The sequence below is a fragment of the Equus quagga genome, chromosome 12 (assembly GCF_021613505.1).
Source record: "Equus quagga isolate Etosha38 chromosome 12, UCLA_HA_Equagga_1.0, whole genome shotgun sequence".
Taxonomy (NCBI): domain Eukaryota; kingdom Metazoa; phylum Chordata; class Mammalia; order Perissodactyla; family Equidae; genus Equus; species Equus quagga.
In genome coordinates, this window is record NC_060278.1 from 86,740,759 (window position 1) to 86,759,685 (window position 18,927).

The 18,927-nt window shown below is 41.7% G+C and overlaps 1 protein-coding gene across 2 annotated transcripts; it reads right to left on the reverse strand.

Moving 5' to 3' along the window:
• Positions 1–931: 931 nt before the first annotated feature.
• On the reverse strand, positions 932–18,560 carry EIF2S2 (eukaryotic translation initiation factor 2 subunit beta). 2 transcript variants are annotated; one of them, XM_046678279.1, is made up of 9 exons: positions 18,407–18,560; positions 12,706–12,883; positions 10,810–10,913; positions 7,096–7,231; positions 6,267–6,367; positions 5,491–5,639; positions 3,156–3,212; positions 2,053–2,138; positions 932–1,402 (listed from the first exon to the last, which is right to left on the reverse strand). In XM_046678279.1, exons 1-9 carry the CDS (start codon positions 18,419–18,421, stop codon positions 1,227–1,229), a joined length of 1,002 nt encoding a protein of 333 aa, XP_046534235.1. In that variant the 5' UTR covers positions 18,422–18,560; the 3' UTR covers positions 932–1,226. The 2 variants fall into 2 exon arrangements, with proteins under 2 accessions (XP_046534235.1, XP_046534234.1); XM_046678278.1 differs by having other exon boundaries at positions 12,706–12,886; positions 18,407–18,558.
• Between the last annotated feature and the right edge of the window lie 367 nt (positions 18,561–18,927).

Here is an 18,927-nt window from a genome sequence, read left to right on the forward strand (position 1 = left end):
CTTTACAACACTTGGCCTGTACCTCAAAATTAAGGGTCACAGTGATTAAAAACAACATAGTTAAGACATTCAGGGCTGAGTGACTGCTCCTGGGCCACTTAGTCTGGCAACAAGGAAGTGAGGAGCAGCACTATGCCCTTATTCTCAAGAAGTGCGTGCAAGGCAGATCACAGTAGACACATAAGATCTTTCCCCCTGTGCTCAATGGAGAAATACCCTTCTTCAGAAGGCAGAACTGGAGGCACCCAGAAGCACCACACAGGCAGCATCACCTCTTGGTTTCATGGTCACATTCAAAAGCTACTTTAATACAGAAAATAGAAAAGCATTTGCGGTGGGCCTTTTTCAAACCTAAAACACAAGTTGGGGAGGAAAAAGAATGATGCTTCCTCTAGCATCACAATGTGGACTCAGAAGACTTCTCTGTACTGCACATGCCACATTGCTTCCTTGCCAACAGATGCCCAATTAGGGTTTTTCTTAGTGCCAGTTACACGACACTCCTAGAGGCTATGTTTCTAAGATTCTCTTAGTGGCCAATAAGGAAGAAAATTCGAAGGAGAGAGGGTACCTAGCACCTTGTCTTCCCTCATGTAATAGCTGGCAGACTTGGCAGTGAGGTAGTAGCAACAATCCTCACATAATGAAAAGAATTCAAATCTATGCAGTCGTTCCCCAGACACTGAAAACAGGCTGTCCTCCCAGATCTCTTGCTCCAACCACCCGTCATGTGAACCTGTGTCTACTTTATGTATCTCAAGAGAAGCTGAGAAGGAAAATGACTGCCTAGGTGAAGCGCCTGCCAATGTCCAGTTTCTCAGGATAAGGATACAGAGACCTCACTAGAGCTCAGGCACGAACTGTTTTGCTGAATTCATTAAGCACAATTTTTATAGAAAAGAAAACTGAAGGACAAAACAAATTGAAAGAATCACTGTTATAATAACTTTAATTTATCTTGCATTTTACAGAAGTCTATGAACGATTTTAAAAAAGCACTGCCTTACCCCATCATGTTTCTCTGACAGTTGTTAAAGTAGGCAATGAGTATGTCAACAGCTTGAGCATCGGCATCTTGCAAGGATTTCAGACCAACCAGCCACACACCAAAGAACTTGGCAGCTTTGCTATCTTGATTTTAATACAATGGTATATCCACTCTGATGGTAAACCTGTCCAGCGAAATCTCCACAACACACTTTGAAAAATCAGTGGTGATTAGCAAATTAGTTAGCTTTGGCACGGAGCTGTGCTCGCTTGCCCGTGACAGCCTGGAAGCCGGTTTTGATGCTGGCAACTGAGCATCGAGAATGACAAGTTTCACACTGTAAGAAATAGAGTCGGGTGTCCTTTTGCAGGATTGTGTCTGGTGATCGGCACGTGTGACAGGTGACATATTCCTCTGCAGGAAAAGCAACATACAGAATTACCTGGTGGCCACAGTGAGCCAGAGGTTTCTTCCCTCTGAAACTCTTCTTCTGCCCTGAACTCCACAGGCCCAGGCTGGCACCCAGACCAGGGAAGCTTAGCTAAACTTAGCAATTCCAGGTGTAGGAAAACAGAAACTGTCTGCTGTGATGCTTCAGGTACTAAATCATGGGTTGAAGAAAGACTCCAAATGTCCAAGGAGGCAAGGACACTTGCCAGATGCCTACTCCTGGTTCTGTCTACAGGAAAGCCACTCAGAGAACCTACTAGCTTTTCTAAGTGGAACAGACTTGCAAATTTTAAGTGATTAGGAAGATAACAAAGGTGGGCCGGGCCTGAATAGAGATAGATTTCGCTGACTTAGCCTTCGGCCTGGAACCAGGCCTGGAACCAACCAACAGCCTCGATCAGCTGGGCCTTCTTATGAAATCCAAACCCCTCTCCCTGCACCCCTAATCAGCCACCAAGAGCCACCTTCCTGCTTCACTATCATTTTCCCTCATCTTCATCTTTTAAGGCCTCTTCATCTTTTCCAGCTTCATTACAAACCAATGGCTCGCCTCAAAATACCGCAGCCTGATGAGAACACTTCAGTCATGTGTTAAAATTAAATTATACACTTACTGATATATCTTCTCAAAACATTTTCTATCTGTTTCTGTTGGAATCTTCCTTTGATTACAAGTTGGTTATTACCATCTATAGAACCACTGTGAAAGAAAAAAAAATTTCCATTATTATTTTTTCCTGTAAAGAACCAAATTCCAGGATCTTTACTTTTTTTTTTTTTTTTTTGAGGAAGATCAGCCCTGAGCTAACTGCTGCCAATCCTCCTCTTTTTGCTGAGGAAGAATGGCCCTCAGCTAACATCCGTGCCCATTTCTACTTTTTATATGTGGGACGCCTGCCACAGCATGGCTTGATGAGTGGTGCCATGTCCGCACCCAGGATCCGAACTGGCGGAGCCTGGGCTGCCGAAGCAGAAAGTTCGCACTTGACCGCTGCGCCACCAGGCTGACCCAGTAATGTTAGTTTCTACTAAGAGCTCAGAACTGTTGTAAAGATTGAGATGGTACCCAAAAGTGGTTGGCACAGTGTCTGGTACACAATATGTGTTAGTCATCACCATTAGGCCCTAAGTCTACATTACTTATTTTTAAAGGGACATTCGGCTTCCTAGCACTTATGGTCAAACTCATTGGGATGGGTTTCATGGGATCCTGGACTCCCTGAATGGGTATGGACTGACTCAGTGTGCCTTCATGAAGATAGGAAAGTAACTATTTAATTAGGGATCCCTGTTTCAATGTTTCTCCTGTGCCACTCACCAACTTAAAGCTGTATTCCATCAACAGCCTATTAACCATTTAAAAAACAAATTCTGACCTAAAAAAAAATGGTTTTCTCTGAAATCTAATATTTGCTCCATAAAAAGACCCAAGGACTCTAATTAATGACAGGAAACTCTAAACATGGAAGTGCCGTGGTACTCATTTTGGTACACGAGCAGGCCTGTCAGATGAGCCACTGCTAACTCTGTTCCCTGTTCCCAAGTAACCAAGCTCTCCCATAGAAATGAACTGATTTCTCTCCTTCACTGGCCTAAAAGTTCTTGATAATCAGGTGAATGTTTTCTTCTAAGCATATTACAAATCCTTTTCAAGTTAAGAGAAGTTCTTATAAAATGTCCAATAATACTGTATATAAATGCGAATATAGTTTCTTACCTTGTCCCCAATTCAGCCAATAAAAATGCAAGGAGATGTTTGGGCTGACGATGTAATCTAAAAAGAAAGTGGAATATATAAACCTTATCTTTCATGGAAACCTAACCAAACTCAAAAAACCATCCTATTCAGTTTTAATCTATGATTACTCAGCTTTTAGGTGAATTTTAGTGCATAGGTCATCAAACTCTGAAATAAAGACATATATGATACCATTTATTTACATTTTAAAGCTCATAAAATAATCCTGCATGTTATTTATAAATACATAAATCTGAGTAAACGTCTAGAAACAAGGACAGGAAAGGTAAACAAGAGGATAACATTTTCTGGGAAGGAAGGTGAAGAGATCAGAAAGAGACACACAGATGGCCTTGGTTGTAACTGTAAAACCCTCTTTTTAAAGAAGTAAAAAGATCTGAAGCAAATCTGTTAAAAGGTCAAAATACACCAAACCCAGGCAATTGGCTCCTTGGGTGTTTGTTGTGCTAATCCCTGTTTCCTGTTTGAAATTTTTCATTAGAAAAAAAAAAAAACCTAGAAGTAATTCATGGTAGCACAACAGCAGAAAGATTGAAAACAGCTTAAATATCCACTAACTGGGGAGTGTTAAATAAATTTCCATTCTATCCTGCTTTTAGAACAAAACAAGTCTCTACACACACAAAAAAGAAGTACACATATAAAGTGAAAAAAACAAATACAGAGCAATGCCATTCAATATTTTCACTTTTTAATTCTACTCACGTGGCACTGTCTGAACTTGTTCCAATAATGAGATACCGCTATTACAATTTTAAAAACCATTATTTTTTCCCAAAATGTAATGAGTGAGGATTGGGGAAAATATAATAAAACAGGTAAGCTCCTACATTGCTAGTGGGAGTATAAATTGGTACAAGCTTGTTGGAAAGCAATTTACCAATGTTTGCCACAAAAATATCTATTCCTTTTGACTCAGCAATTTCATTTTGGGAATTTCTGCCCTAAGGCTCTATTCTGAGTTATTGCCAAGATACATGTACCAAGATGTTCCTTGAAGCTTTGCCTGTGATAATGAAAACCTGGGAGCAACCATGTCCAAGTAAGGAACTGTTAGAATATGTTGTGCAGTTACTAAAAACATTTATGAAGACTATTTAATGAGATGGGTAAAAGTTTCATGATATACTAAGAGAAAAAGAGTTAAAAACTAGTATGATACCAATTTATTTTAAAATATTTATATGTATAAAACTAGCTAAACATAAAAATATTAAATGATGATTACCTATCTCTTAATGGTGGACTTACAGATGATTTCTCATTTTCTTAGCATGTCTGTATTTTCTAATTTTTCTATAACAAGCATATACTACTGTTATCTTCAGCAAAATAAAATGTAAACATTCTTAATTGCCTATAAGCAATGAAAACAATGGTTATTTCCAGGTGGTGGAATTTTTACTGGTTCTCCTTTTTTGATTGATTTCCCTTTTATGTGCAACATCCGTGTATCACTTATAAAACTGAAGAACCAACAGTAAATAAGGTCAGTTGCCCTAAGGAACCTGCTAGAAAAGCTGTAGCTGAGGATCTCCAAGAGCCAGGCCCAGACAGTGACCTGGGTTGAGACACACATGGAATGTGATAGTAATTAAGAAAGCTAAGGGGCCGACCCCATGGCGGAGTGGTTAAGTTCACATGCTCCACTTTGGCAGCCCAGGGTTTTGCCAGTTCAGATCCTGGGTGTGGACATGGCGCTGTTCATCAGGCCATGCTGAGGCGGCGTCCCACATGCCACAACTAGAAGGACCCACAACTAAAATAAACAACTATGTACTGGGGGATTTGGGGAGAAAAAAAAAAGAAGATTGGCAACAGTTGTTAGCTCAGGTGCAATCTTGAAAAGAAAGCTAAAATCTCATTGATTGTGTCCTGGCAATGACCATCCAAGGAAGAGGCATGCCAAATTAGCTGTTTTCCCAGGGCTCACTGGTTGCACTTGCTTGGCATGCCCACCCCTGCCTGATGAGCTATCCCCCGTCTCTGGGCTCCCCAGGCTCTGTGTGAGGACTACACCAGCCTCCTCACTCTTCTCTCGATCTAGTTAGGATCCACTCTCATGGGTCAGCATGAGTTGGCTTCTCTCACCTCTGGATGCCTGATAAAACAAGCCCTGAGAGGTATGAACGCAAAGAAGTGACAGACTTAAACTCTGACCTCCCTCAATCCAACCCTGAGACCTGTGCATTCTCTCTTTCTACCTGCAATAAAGTTCACAATAAGGACATTTAACATTTACTCTACTGAGAATCTAGTATTTGGGATGGAGACTCTCCATGAACAAACTTACAGTTTACAGATATCTGTAAAGTTGACAAAAGAAGTTTTCTTGGTTCCTACTCGGACGACCTGTGGAGGTTTCATGACAAATTTCCTTTTCTCTCCAGCAACCATATCTGGATTCTTTTCCCTCATGATGTTGAACACTCGATTCAGTAGCTACAGAGATAAAGTAGTATTCATGTACATTCTTACTAACTGCAGGAGTATAAAGTTCCCACTTGAGTCACTCTGCTTTAGCTTTAAGCCAACTTCACTTTTTACTAAATATACACACATATCACTACACGTTCTGGGAGTTCCTTGAGAGCAGGGCTCAATCCTCAACAAGGCTCTGGTCCATTATGGATGCTCAGCAATTCCTTCTTCAAAGTTAAATGAATGAATGAGCCCCTACTAATTCTGCTGTTTCTATGGGAAACTATATGATACATGGAAAAGTAAGATTCAGGAAAGCCCAAACGAGCAAATAGGATATCCTGGCCCCATATTAGCCACTCCCTCTCTCCACGGCCCCCCTCCCCCTGATTCCAGTGGGTTTCATGTCCTCAGAAGTTCACAGATTCAGATGGAACAATGTGCACTATAATGATTACCCCACTCTGGGCAGTCTGCCCCATAGGTGGGCATCAGGCAATGCTGTGCACTGGCTGTGTGACCTCTCTGGGTCTGTGTCACCATCAATCTGTACTTCAATGGTCCCTCCAATTCAGGGAACATTTATCCTGATTTTCTTTGAGTTCTACTGAACAACTTAGCCCCTTTTCATAATAGAATCTGTCTTACCTCCTCATATGTGTAGTCTCTTTCTGAGCCTGCCCAAGCAGGTCCTGTCTGGTTACTAAATGAGATACCATCATCTTTTTTGCTGTCTTCATCTTCTAAAGCTACAGATAACAAAGACTGTAAGAATGAGGGGTAGGCCCTGATACAGTAACAAAAAGCGGGAGGAGGGAGAGGCAGATCAAGAGAAATGAAAGCTTCAAAGACATTTGACTTCTCTCCCACAACTGCAATTGCAACAGCCTCAAGCATAAAGGCATCAAGGCCCACAAACAACTCCTTATTCCTTAAAGACAGGGATGTTATGACTTTCATAAACAACCCTTAATAGAGACTTCTCTAATTAGGAATTCGTGATAATACAGACATACTGAACTGTTTCTTGATTTAACAAACACAAGATGAAATAATGCATTGGGATAATTAGGGAAAAAAAGGTCCAACTGTTTTGAAGCACTTCGGAAACATCCACATCCATAAAAACCCATCTGCTGACTACACTAAAGTTCTCGAAAGATCCTACAGCACTTAGAAACTAATAAAAACAACAGTTTTAATAGAACATTAAAAAATTTTTTTTAACATTTAAAATTCAGTTATAGTAATTTTCCCAATAGCCTGAATCAGCATGTTTTTAACATAATCACAACTGTCAAATTCTTACCCCGTGAAATGTTTAACTGTCATTATCAAGTTAGATACTATTTCCTTTTAGCTTTCACAATCAAGTATTGGAAAGAGAGGTAAAAAAAATAAAAAAGGAACCCACCCATCAAAGAGATTAGGCCAAAGACATGAGCAACCTAGAAACAAGACTGCGGAGCCCCATTACCTTCGTCTTTCTCTAGTATTTCATCCTCATCTGGGAACTTGACATTCTTCTTTTTCTTCTTTTTATTGCCAAGCATAATGTCAAGGTCATCCTCTGGTTCAGCTGGTTCTTGAACATCACTTTCAATCTTAAGATCCTAAGAAATTAAGATGAGAGTCTCAACGTTTTGATACTAGGACTATATATTTTTATTTAAATGACATGGATGGGGACATCATTTTCGAGGGAAAAAAAATCAAATATTCAAAACTGAAGTTACAGATATGAAATGTCTCTCACAGGTGAGCCAGCCTGGCTCAGAGAGTCTCTGTCATTTAAACCGGAAATTCTTCTACACACTTCTGTGGGATTTTCTCCTTTCTTTTATCCATCAACTTTGGGATCTCATTATAATCACTGTCCATGTTTCCAAACCAGGCCACTGTCAGAATCATCTGGGAAACTTTAAAAGATTCTTAAATCTTCTGATTGACAATCTTTAGCAAGAAGGTGGTTCAGGAGCATTTTAAAGAAGTTTCTGAGTACTCTGATGCAGTCAATGGGAGAGTTTTTTTCCTCCTGACACCAAATACGTTGTGTTTTTCCACACCAATTCTCTAACTGTCCAACACTAACTAGGTGACCTACAACTGAATTTAATCCTGACACTACTCGGAGTCAGTGACAGACTCCACAGGTTTAAAAGCTCAGTCCCACAAGACTGTCCTCACTTCAGAAACCAGTCATAAGTGTAGGGTTCCCAAGTTACCCTCACTTATATCCAACTTGGCTACAAATTCAGAGGTTCCCCCCAACCTACTCCCAGGTTTGATAATTTGCTAGAATGACTCACAGAACTCAGGAAAGCTCTTTAAACTTTTACTGGTTTATATAAAGGATACAACACAGGAACAGTCAAATAGAAGAAATACACAGAGCAACAAAAGGAGGGGGAGGAGGGTTAGTGTACCACTCTCCCAACACCCTCAAGTGTTCACCAACCCTGAAATTCTCCAAACTCCCTCATTTAGGGGTTTTAATGGAGGTTTCATTGTGTAGCTGTGATTGATTAAATCATCATTGATTTAACTGATTTAACGCGAGTGGGGAGAAGAGTTTCAATCCTTTAATCATGGCTTGATCTTTCTGATGACCAGCTCCTATCCTGCAGCTATCCAGGAGCTCCCAGCCACCAGTCATCTCAAAAGATATTTTTATCAGGGGCTGGCCCCATGGCTGAGTGGTTAAGGTCGCGCGCTCTGCTGCAGGCGGCCCAGTGTTTCGTTGGTTCGAATCCTGGGCGCGGACATGGCACTGCTCATCAAACCACGCTGAGGCAGCGTCCCACATACCACAACTAGAAGGACCCACAACGAAGAATACACAACTATGTACCGGGGGGGCTTTGGGGAGAAAAAGGAAAAAAATAAAATCTAAAAAAAAAAAAAAGATATTTTTATCACTCCAGAGATTACAAGGGTCTTAGGAGCTGTGTGCCAGGAACTGGGAACAAAGACCAAATGTTTATTTTTCATCATACCATGGTCAGCCTGGCACCAGACTGTGAAGAAGTCTTTGGGCATCACTTCAATAGATGACATCATGAAAGAGGGAAAAGGCAGAACCCATGAAGAATTAGGGTCACATGATGAATGGACGGAGAGGAGGTAAAGCTTGATTCCAAGATTAGTTGCTATAGTCATTGACGTAACTAGGGCATATCACAGCCTAGAAATGAGTCATAAACACCCCAGAAGAGCAGAAAGGGCCAGTCTCAGTCTCCGGCCTTCTAACCTTTCCCTCCTTTCACCAGCTTATCCAGCTCCCTGCCCTGAACTGTGCTGTCAACATTATCTCTCAATGTCTATTTTTGTGTGCCTACATCCTGAACTACTCTGACAATGGCTACAGTAATGTCAGAAATCTATCAACAGAAAAGTTTAATAGCCGGGAGTAAATGAAGCTCAGCCTTGAAATCTCACATCCAGCTTTGTAGTCTTAGTGCCACACATGGCCATCAGAGACCAATCAGCCCACGTGTATTAGCTAGATAACACAAAACAAGAAATCAAATACTAACCTAGTTTGTAAGACAACAGTCAATAAATGAGAAATTCAGCTATGCTGAATATAAACTAGCACACACCAGCCAGCTTCTAGTCTTACACTTTTATTTATTTTACCCGAGTAAGCTCTACTTCTAAACTGAGGCTAAGACCTGGTAAAAGGCAGAGAATAGCATGAAGTGTTTTTCAAGATTTTTCAAAAGCTGTGATGGTCTCAAAATTCAGGTGGGAGTAACCCAAGATCTTAAGAAAGCTTCAGCTTCAACTTAATGTCCATGCTTTGGCTGATGAGGATACTTGTAACCACTTTTTATGTTATAACTTCAATAGCAGAAAAAAAAGTATCCAAGCCCTTAAAAAAGTAGAGCTTCTAAGTGACTCTTCAGGACAAAGCTACTAAAGGAGCTAACCAACAAAACTTTGCCAAACAAGACTCTCTGTGGCACATCTTTACATGTCACCTTGTTATTCAGGATATTTAGACCTCATTTGTTCAGTATAATCTGAGCATTTCTCTTTCTCAATTTCCCTGTAATAGAAGGGAGAGAAGAAAATCCCCAAACAGAGAATAAGACAAATCCAGATAAAATCATCTCGTTCTAAAGGACTGAAAATTATCCCTGAATTAAAATAACCCCTGAAAACAGGGAAAATATATTATTTATTTCACTACCCTAGCAATTAGCACACAATGCCTGATTCACTGTAATCACCAATACATATCAGCTGAGTTAACCAAGTCATCAAATTGTGACAGTTTCCAAAACTCAATGAATTACTGTATACATTTCCTGCTACATGCAGGATGTACCTTATTTACTTGAGTTTGAGCAAACTAATTACCAAAGAAAAATTTGAGCAGAGGGCACAAAATGAGACACTTAGTGCATGTGTATGTGTGTTCTCACTCTTATTCTTTGTCTTTCTGTGTATACATAAAATTGCTATTATCCTAGGTTTTACAGATAGATATGTAAGCTCTGCTTAAGATGCCTGGATAGGGTCTTTAAAATGGTAGCTCTAAGTGAGGGAAGAAGAGACTTTCAGCTCCTTCCATCTATCCTCCTATTTACCTACCTACTCACCCATCTATCTACTCCTTGGTTCAGACGAATTTTGAGATATTTGTATTGGAAACTGAGCCTGTAATAAGACAATCACAGGGCCTCAAGTCCCTATAAGATCAGAGAACTCCACAAAACCAGCCGGAGTGCTCTGGTTCTCCCACAGATCGGAAGATCACCAGCCACCAGGGGCTGGGGTTCATTCTTTGCTGTTCAGAGGTAAACACATAAGTTTGTGTATCTTCAACACACTACTACAAGTTTTACAGAAGAAACCACAGGCATATTTACTCCACAGGATTTCTCATTTACAGAAATTTCTCTCCTGAGTCAATCTCAGTGTGGTTAATGACAAGGGGCATTTTATAATCATTTTAATGGCACACAATACAATGTGTAAAACTTAAATTTACATTCCTTTGAACCATAATCCCTTTAAGATACCTCATCAGACACAATCCCAAGAAAATGACCTTCACAGTGGTGATTAAGTACTTAACAACAAAAGCAAGGCTAGGAAGAGATGAGACACAGAGGAAGAAACATCAGCCGTGAGCAACCTTTCAAGAGGTTAAATTTTACCTTCAATAAGAAAGCAATACTACCTTTACACCTTCTTCAGCTTCATCAATATCAAATATCTTTTTTGTTTTTTTCTTCTTTTTCTTCTGATTAAAGAAGTTCAAGTCATCTAGATCATCAGAAGCATCTAAAAAAGACATAATTGAGATTATCTATTATTAACAACAAATAGCAGAAGGCAAAGCATCAAATTTTGAGTTAAACCAATGTTTCAGCTGGTTTAATTACCGCTTAAGTAATCAAGCCACCAGAATAAAGAGACTTGATATTAATTAGTACAGCAGTCCTTCCACAACCATAAAGGTTATGGCTCTGAAAAACGTAAAGGCAAGTCAACTCAAAACTTTGTAGGAAAAATCTGGTTAGGGGACCAGGTTGGGAATAGTCATTTAGTAATCTGACCATATCAGGCTTTAGTGTTCAGAAGACAAAGTCAGGGTTCTAACACAATTTCCAAGACTCTCTAGCTTTACCTCTTCACTTCTGCCTACCCTCCCATCTCTCATACCTTAATCCCTGGTTCCAGCCCAAGTGAACTATGTACTTCCACTTCTTAGTGCAGTGTGTGTGGTCTCTACCTCCAAGCAAGCATATCCATGGCTCTCCCATATAGCTCTTACTTCATCTCAGAGGATCTTGGTTAGAAGTTACTTCTACCAAGAAGCCTTCTCTAAGCTTATCCTTCCCTTCCCCCAATTGGGTTAGGTGTCCGCTAGATGCTTCCATAATACCTTCTGTCACTCGACCAGAGGTACTTCTTGGCTTGCTTATCTGTCTCCCTACTAGATACTAAGGGGCTATGCCTTTTTCACCTAATCCTAGTGCCTAATTCACTATAGTACTGAATCAATCAACAAAAGGCCTTATAAAGTACTTCACCACTTCTTTCTTTCTTTCTTTTTTTTTTTTGGTGAGGAAGATTGGCCCTGAGCTAACATCTGTTGCCAACCTTCCTTTTTTTTCCCCCCTCCCTGAAGCCCCAGTACATAGTTGTATATCCTGGCTATAAGTCATTCTAGTTCTTCCACGTAGTATGTCATGACAGCATGGCTTGATGACCAGTGTGTAGGTCTGTGCCCTGGATCCAAACCAGTGAACCCTAGGCTGCCAAAGCATAGCACGCAAACCTAACCACTTGGCCATGGGGCTGGCCCCCTCACTTCATTAACATAACGCTACGATACGCATAAAATGAAATTTTATCCACCATTAGTGAGTGATAATGGGTTCTGTTCAATAAGTTTTCTATTTGTTATACACTAGGAATATTTTAGGATCCCTCTGCTACAAAGTTTTTCGAGGAGCTATTTACGAATTCATTTTGTCTTATTACAAGAATATTTAGCTTTCCAAGCTTGTTTTAAACATGTACAAGATGCTTAGGACACAGTAGATGCTCAATGAATGTCAGCTCTCTCTATCCTCAGCATAGCATCTTACATTCAACAGACATAAACTATGTTTACTGAATCATTTATTTCTACTAGGCAAATGATGTCTAAGCACAAGGGTAAATAACTATCATTGATGTCCAATCCCAAACATTTTAGGCTATAAATTTAATCTCTTCTATATACTTTCAGACTTGCTAAGACACAAAACTGCTTATCTTGGCTCTATTTCTTTCTGTCTACATTCAAATACAATCGCCATTAAAACTGGAGAAGAGACTTTACAGGTTAGACAGGAAAACCAGACCTGGAACGATGAGGTTTTGTCATCTCTGCCACTTGTGGATTCAGTGGGAAATTCCCTGGAAATCTGGTAAGGTCTAGCGCACACAGATTATTCACTACCTCAACTTCACTAGAACAGCCTTATCAGGCTGAGAGGCCACTGTACTAATAAAATCCAAAACATCAAGGGAAGAGAACCAGGCCTCCCAGGACAACAGTGACTCTCTCACGTCTACCACTCACCTTTTTTCCTACTGTCCTCTTCGTCAGCTTCTACATCTTTGTCCTCAGTTGGCTCTGGCTCCACTTCTTTTGTTTCTGAGGGCTGGGTTTCTTCTGTCTGGGCATCCCCTTCCTCATCTAACATAAAAGGCTTCTTCTTCTTCTTTTTCTTCTTGCTCATAGTAGGATCAAAAATCATCTGCTTAAAAGAAAATAAAAAAGAAAAGTGGACCAAGTTATTGTTTTTAATGATATTCACATTCCAAATATGCTGTACCCTCAAAAGGCATACTCTTAAAAGAGTATTTGATGAATTAAAGTACTAAAAAGGATTTTACACACACAAAAAAGTCCATCTAACCTTCCTTATAGTATTAAACATAGCAGGGGAGTGATCCTGAAACATGTGCACATGCCTTTCAATTTGTAAACTATCACAAGACAGCAACTTCACTTTTAGTTTCATGAACAAATTTGGAGACTTTATGAATGAATCACAGAGTTTAGGGGAGGGACCTTAGCAACAATCCATGCTACACCCCTCACTTTATGGATGAGAAAAATCAATGCCTAGGTATGTTACACATGTTTTATTTAAGGTTGGCAACTTGGGGTTGCCACACCAGGAGACTTGACCTGATAAAAATTTTTTTTTTTAAATCTTACCTTGAAGTTCAGATAAACCTTTAAGGAAATCCATCTGCAACCCTGCATACAGCAAATCTCTATCTGAGTAAGAGAAACTTCTATACAACCTTTTACTCTGCTTTTTGTTTCTGGAACATTAAAAGTTTTTCTGGGTTATTTTTATCTAGTGTCCACTAGAGAATAAGTGAAAAACTAATTTATAACTTGTAGACTATCTGTTTGTACTGATCACTTGCAGAAAAATACAGGTAAAGTTATTTTAGATATAACAGTTTAAACAACGTATAGGGCAGATGCTAGCAGAGTAGAAACAGCAAGAACTCGAACAGACCTGGATTCAAATCCCAAGTATTTTTTTTCTCTAAGACCTTTAGCACTCTTTGTCCAAATTCTACCACGCTTAAATTTAGCATTTTGCCCAATGATCTGCTATGACAGTGTGGTGAAGTGTTTAAAAGCACAGGTCTGGAGCTCAACTGATTGAATTCAAATCCTAGCTCTGGGTCTTACTTGTGTTACCCTAGATAAGTTCTTCCCCTCTCCATAAATGGAGATCAGTAGCAGAACCAAAACCAAACCTCACAAAGTTACTGCGAGAATTAAATGGGGAAATAAATATAAAACACCTGGCACAGTGCCTGGCACAAAAATACTCAATAAACATTAGCAATTATCATAATTTATATAATACTTCACAGTTCACAAAAGCACAGTATCTCTTGATTCCTATCACAGAATTTCATCAACTCGAAGTGACAATTTCTAAGACATATCATGAAACTCTCAAAAAAATTCCCTAAATTGATTCTAATTCACTTAAATTTCTTTATGTCCCAACTACATTACGGAAACTGAGCTACACTGAAACCAAACCACGGTCCGTAACAAAGTACGGTAGTTATCGTCTCACCCAATAGAGAGGGATCTGCAAGACATTCTGGAAATTGATATAGCCTCATTTCAAAGTTATCCTCTCCTACCTTAACAAGAATTTAATTGTATAAATGAATAATTCTGAAATGCAGTCAGTCTGAAGAACATAATTTGGCAAACTGAAGAGGACAGAAGAGCCAGGAGAAAGGAGTTCCCCACTCCTGACCTACTGATCCTTGGGTCATCCTACATGGAGTGTTGCAATCTGTTCCAGGGAGGTATCTACAGTTCATCCTCCTTCCTGAAATATGGAGATTTGACAAAAGGACAGACAGCACTCCAGTTACTATGTTTGGTTTTCTCGTAGGGCTTACAATTCATTTATTGTATTTTTTTCAATATCAAGTTCCCTGGAATATTAATGATCTTTTAACTAACATTTAGCAAGACAAACCAAAGATGGGAGAGATCCTGAAATCAGAGGACAACCTCACAATTGCTTCTTATCCTTTGAAAAACATTCATATTTAGGTCTCCAGGGAAACAGTTTGGTTGTAACCTTGTAAAGGATAATAAATATGCAGGAATTATACACTGAAATAATTAACAACTCTCTCAATTACTGTCTCTGGATCTTTAAGACATATACTCATTGCCTCATTTTATTCATACCACACGGCAAAGTAGCATTTAAAAATAAGGAAACCAGGGATCCCAAAGCAATGCCCAAAGCAGACCTCCTGCAAACCACAAGGCCATATCAGTCTTGACTAAAAAAAAGTGTTTTTTAAAGACTTTCATATCTGACAAATTACCACATTCCAAATGTTCTGTTTATGAGACTAGTTTGGATTTGAGAAGCAAATAGTTGCTGACAGTGCACTTGTGGAAAAACCACAGAATCTCTTGAGCTATTTTTTTTTTCTTTAAGTCCAAAACAAAGCCTTCAAAAGCAGTTTTCCATTTTCAAGTTCCCATGTTGGGTTGGGTTGGAGGTCAGGAAAAGGGATACCAGCAAAAATCATCCTGACTATAGCCTAAGTGCTTCATCAAATTGGAGGCCTACTTCCATCCACCAAACCTTACCCAAGACGCTAACTTTATGGCCACACCACACCCAGAAGGCAGGTGTGAGTTAAAAAGGAACCCAGAGAAGCAAGGTGAACATGACAAATGCTAAGTGTTGTCATCTCTGGGTGATAGGAGTCTGGGAGATTTTTATTTCTCTTTGTATTCTTCTGTGTTTTGTAAACTTCATACAACACATATTCCATCTTTAATCAGAAACTTTTTTAGTTTAAACATTCTTTTGTAAAACACCTTACTACGTTGTATGAAAACCCAATGTTCAGACACCTTGTAAATAGGGCCTAGTAATAAGCAATAATCTTAGCTACTGACAGCACTTTAAAAAGTGGTCTGAAAAAATAATAAATGCCTGCAGATTAGGGGGTTTTTCCTTACTAGGGGGCACTCATATTTCTAGGATACTGTGTGTGTGTGAGGAAGATTGTCACTGAGCTAACATCTGTGCCAATCTTCCTCTATTTTATGTGGGATGCTGCCACAGTGTGACTTGAGGAGCAGTGCTGGGTCCCCACCTGGGATCCAAACCTGTAAACCCTGGGCGGTTGAAGCAGAACACGCAAACTTAACCACTTACGCCACCAGGCCAGCCCTTAGAATACTGGTTTTTAAAGGTCATGGTTCCACTAAGTGAAAAGAGGTTATGTTTTGGTGAGTTTCTGGCTTAATTACCAGATTTAAAAATAAATGTGTGCAGTTTACTTTTTGTCAATTATACATTAATAAGCTGTTTAAAGAAAAAAAACAAGGAAATATGAAAAAAAAGATTTTTTAATAGTATGTTATTTAACTCTATCCTGTCCACTAGACATGTCTACTTCCACTCTGTGGAGTCCCTGGCAGTTTCTAAATAATTTCTATTGGGCTGGGCCTGTGGCGCAGCGGTTAAGTTCGCATGTTCCACTTCTTGGCGGCCCGGGGTTCGCCAGTTCGGATCCTGGGTGTGGACATGGCACCGCTTGGCAAAAGCTATGCTGTGGCAGGTGTTCCAGTTATAAAGCAGAGGAAGATGGGCACAGATGTTAGCTCAGGGCCAGTCTTCCTCAGCAAAAAGAGGAGGATTGGCAGTAGTTAGCTCAGGGCTAATCTTCCTGGAAAAAAAAAAATCATTTCCATGTTGATCCTTACAAGTGTGTAAAGTAGTCAGGAGTTAAGGAGTGGCCTAAGAATACTTATCTAGTCCACAGCACCAGAGGAACTGGAACCTGTACATACCTTTAGGGTGGAAGCCTAAGGCTGGAGTTCTGGTACCACTAACTTGCTATGTGATCTTGGGCAAGTTAACCTCCCTGGGCCCTAGTTTCCTGTCTATAAAATGAAGTCAGACTGGTAGACCTGAGAAATGCCAAGCTGCTTAATACTTTATTGGCTTCCCAAGTCCTCTGCTGGCATGTTGGTTCTGCCATCCCTGCTTGACACAATCCTGTTCACCCTTCAGTAATGCTTTCATATTCCACTTCCTTCAAAAACTGATCCAACTGCTAAAACCAAATCCTCCAGCTCCCCAAATCACTATGTAGATGGCTCTATCTCTACCTCCTGTAGCAACTAGTGGTAGATTTCTTACTCCCTCACGACACTTGTGAACATTTTACCATAGAAACCACGCAGAGTAGCACCCCACAGTACCGTGCACTACATAGGTACTTTGTTAAAGGTTATGAAAAGCTTAGAAAATGGGTAGAAACAAAACAAGCATGCAACACAGCCACTCTCACAACTTTTTTACAGTAGCCCAGAGCAATGTCTTCCATGACCTCCAAGCAAGAGCCACCTACCTCCTTCAGATTCAGTTTCTCTCCTAAGAGAGCAAGCCTCTTAGTCACCCAGATGAAGGCAGTATTCCACGGACCTGGAATTCTACCACTGGCTCACTTCCTATTTGATCATGGGCATTATACAACTCTCTAAGCCTCACTTTTCTCATCTTTAAAATGGGCATAATGCTAATACCTATCTTACAAGGTGGTTGTGAGCATCAACTGAGACGCTGGCGTCTCCTCCAGAATAAAATCCAAATTCCTTAATTTGGTCTTCCAATCCCTCCATGAACTAGCCACTACCTACGTTTTAAGGGATTAACTCTAATCAAATTGGAGAATATTCTACTTTCTGTGAGCACACTTCCTTGCCCTGTGATCAGGCCTTTCCACTACTTGAGGAAACTCTAAACATCGTTCAGGGCCTACCTCAAAAGCCAACGCTCGACAAAGCCTCGATTTCTCCCTCTTCCATCTCTCCAAGGCCCTACAGGCCAAGCACTCGAAGTTTTTACAGATGTGACTTATGAATTCAAGAGTTTTTTCCCGGTGGGCAGAGCCGGCCGGTAAGCGGTAGCTCCCCCCGTCCGTGTTAATCAATACCTACTGATAGCACTTAAAAATCAAATTTCATTTTAAGCTGTTTGGTTTTACATGAAGCGGGGTAAATCTGGTCAGAAGGGATTTGAGGAAATTTGCTGAGGTTCGAGTACGACGGTGGAAAAAGATCCAGCCAGCGTCGCCGCGAGCTCTGCGCTAAGGCAGCCTCAGGGACTCCCGCCCGAAAACTTTCCGAGGTTAGTCACTTTTCGAGGCTGAAGGGTCTTTTGCTCTCGCCTATTTCCCTCACCCCCTGGTCTTTTTAAGAAATAACGCTCGAGATGAGAACGAGGAGGGATATCAGCCAGGGCACCCCAGCCTGCAAAGTTTCTATCGAAGGCGCCCTACCGGAGCCGAGGGAGGCTCCTCTCGGCAGCCCGGCGCCCGCCGAGGAGAGGTGGAGCTGCGGTGTCACATCTAAAGGAATGCAGGGGTCGCCAGCCCCAGTCTCGTCGGGTTGGAGCATTAACCAGTCATTCGGGCCCCCTTCTGGAAGGGCGGCTCAACGTGCTCTCCATTCCGGAAACGCCGGCCACGGGAGGACGCCGGCCTCAGCGCCGCCGCCCTGAGGAGAGTGGGGTGCGGCCAAGCCCGCGCTCCGGAGTCCTCGCCGGCTCCCCCGCTCCGGGCTGCCTAGGCCCGGCTGCCCCACATGGCGGCGGCCGGCCGCTAGGCCGCAGGCCCGGTCTCCCAAGTGGGGTGGGTTCGGCTCCCCGCCTCAGTTCTTAGCCCTAGCGCCAGGGTCGTGCCCTCACCTCGTCCCCGGACATGGCTGCGGCTCGAGCGGGATCGGCAGGACGGAAAGTCGGACGGGTAAGCCCCAGGCCCCAGCGGCAGCGCGGCTCCTGCCAACAGCTCTCCCACCACCGCACTAGGTTCTTGCATCAGCGAAAGGGAACGACACCCCGCCCTCTCCTCTCGAGCGTTGGAAATGCGCCTGCGCAGAGCCCGTCAGGGCGCAGGCGCGCGGAGGAGCCGACCGAGCGTGCTCCGTCTGGCGCGAGTTACCAGGCGACGCCGCCGCGCCCTGCAAGCCGGGACTTGTAGTCCACCTAGAAGAGGCGGGCAAACCCTCGGGGGCGGCCCAGCGACCCGTGCGCGTGCGCGACGTCTGAGGAAGCCGACGGGGGAAGTTCAGTTTTGCTGGTCGCCGCTCTTGCCTCAGTTTTTCGCAGAGTAGAGCGTCTGCGCTGTGTTGCGCTGCGTGTGGAGTGAATTCGGGGCCATTTCTCCTGGGTTGGGGCGGTAGGTAACAGAGTAATATGACGACGTGGGG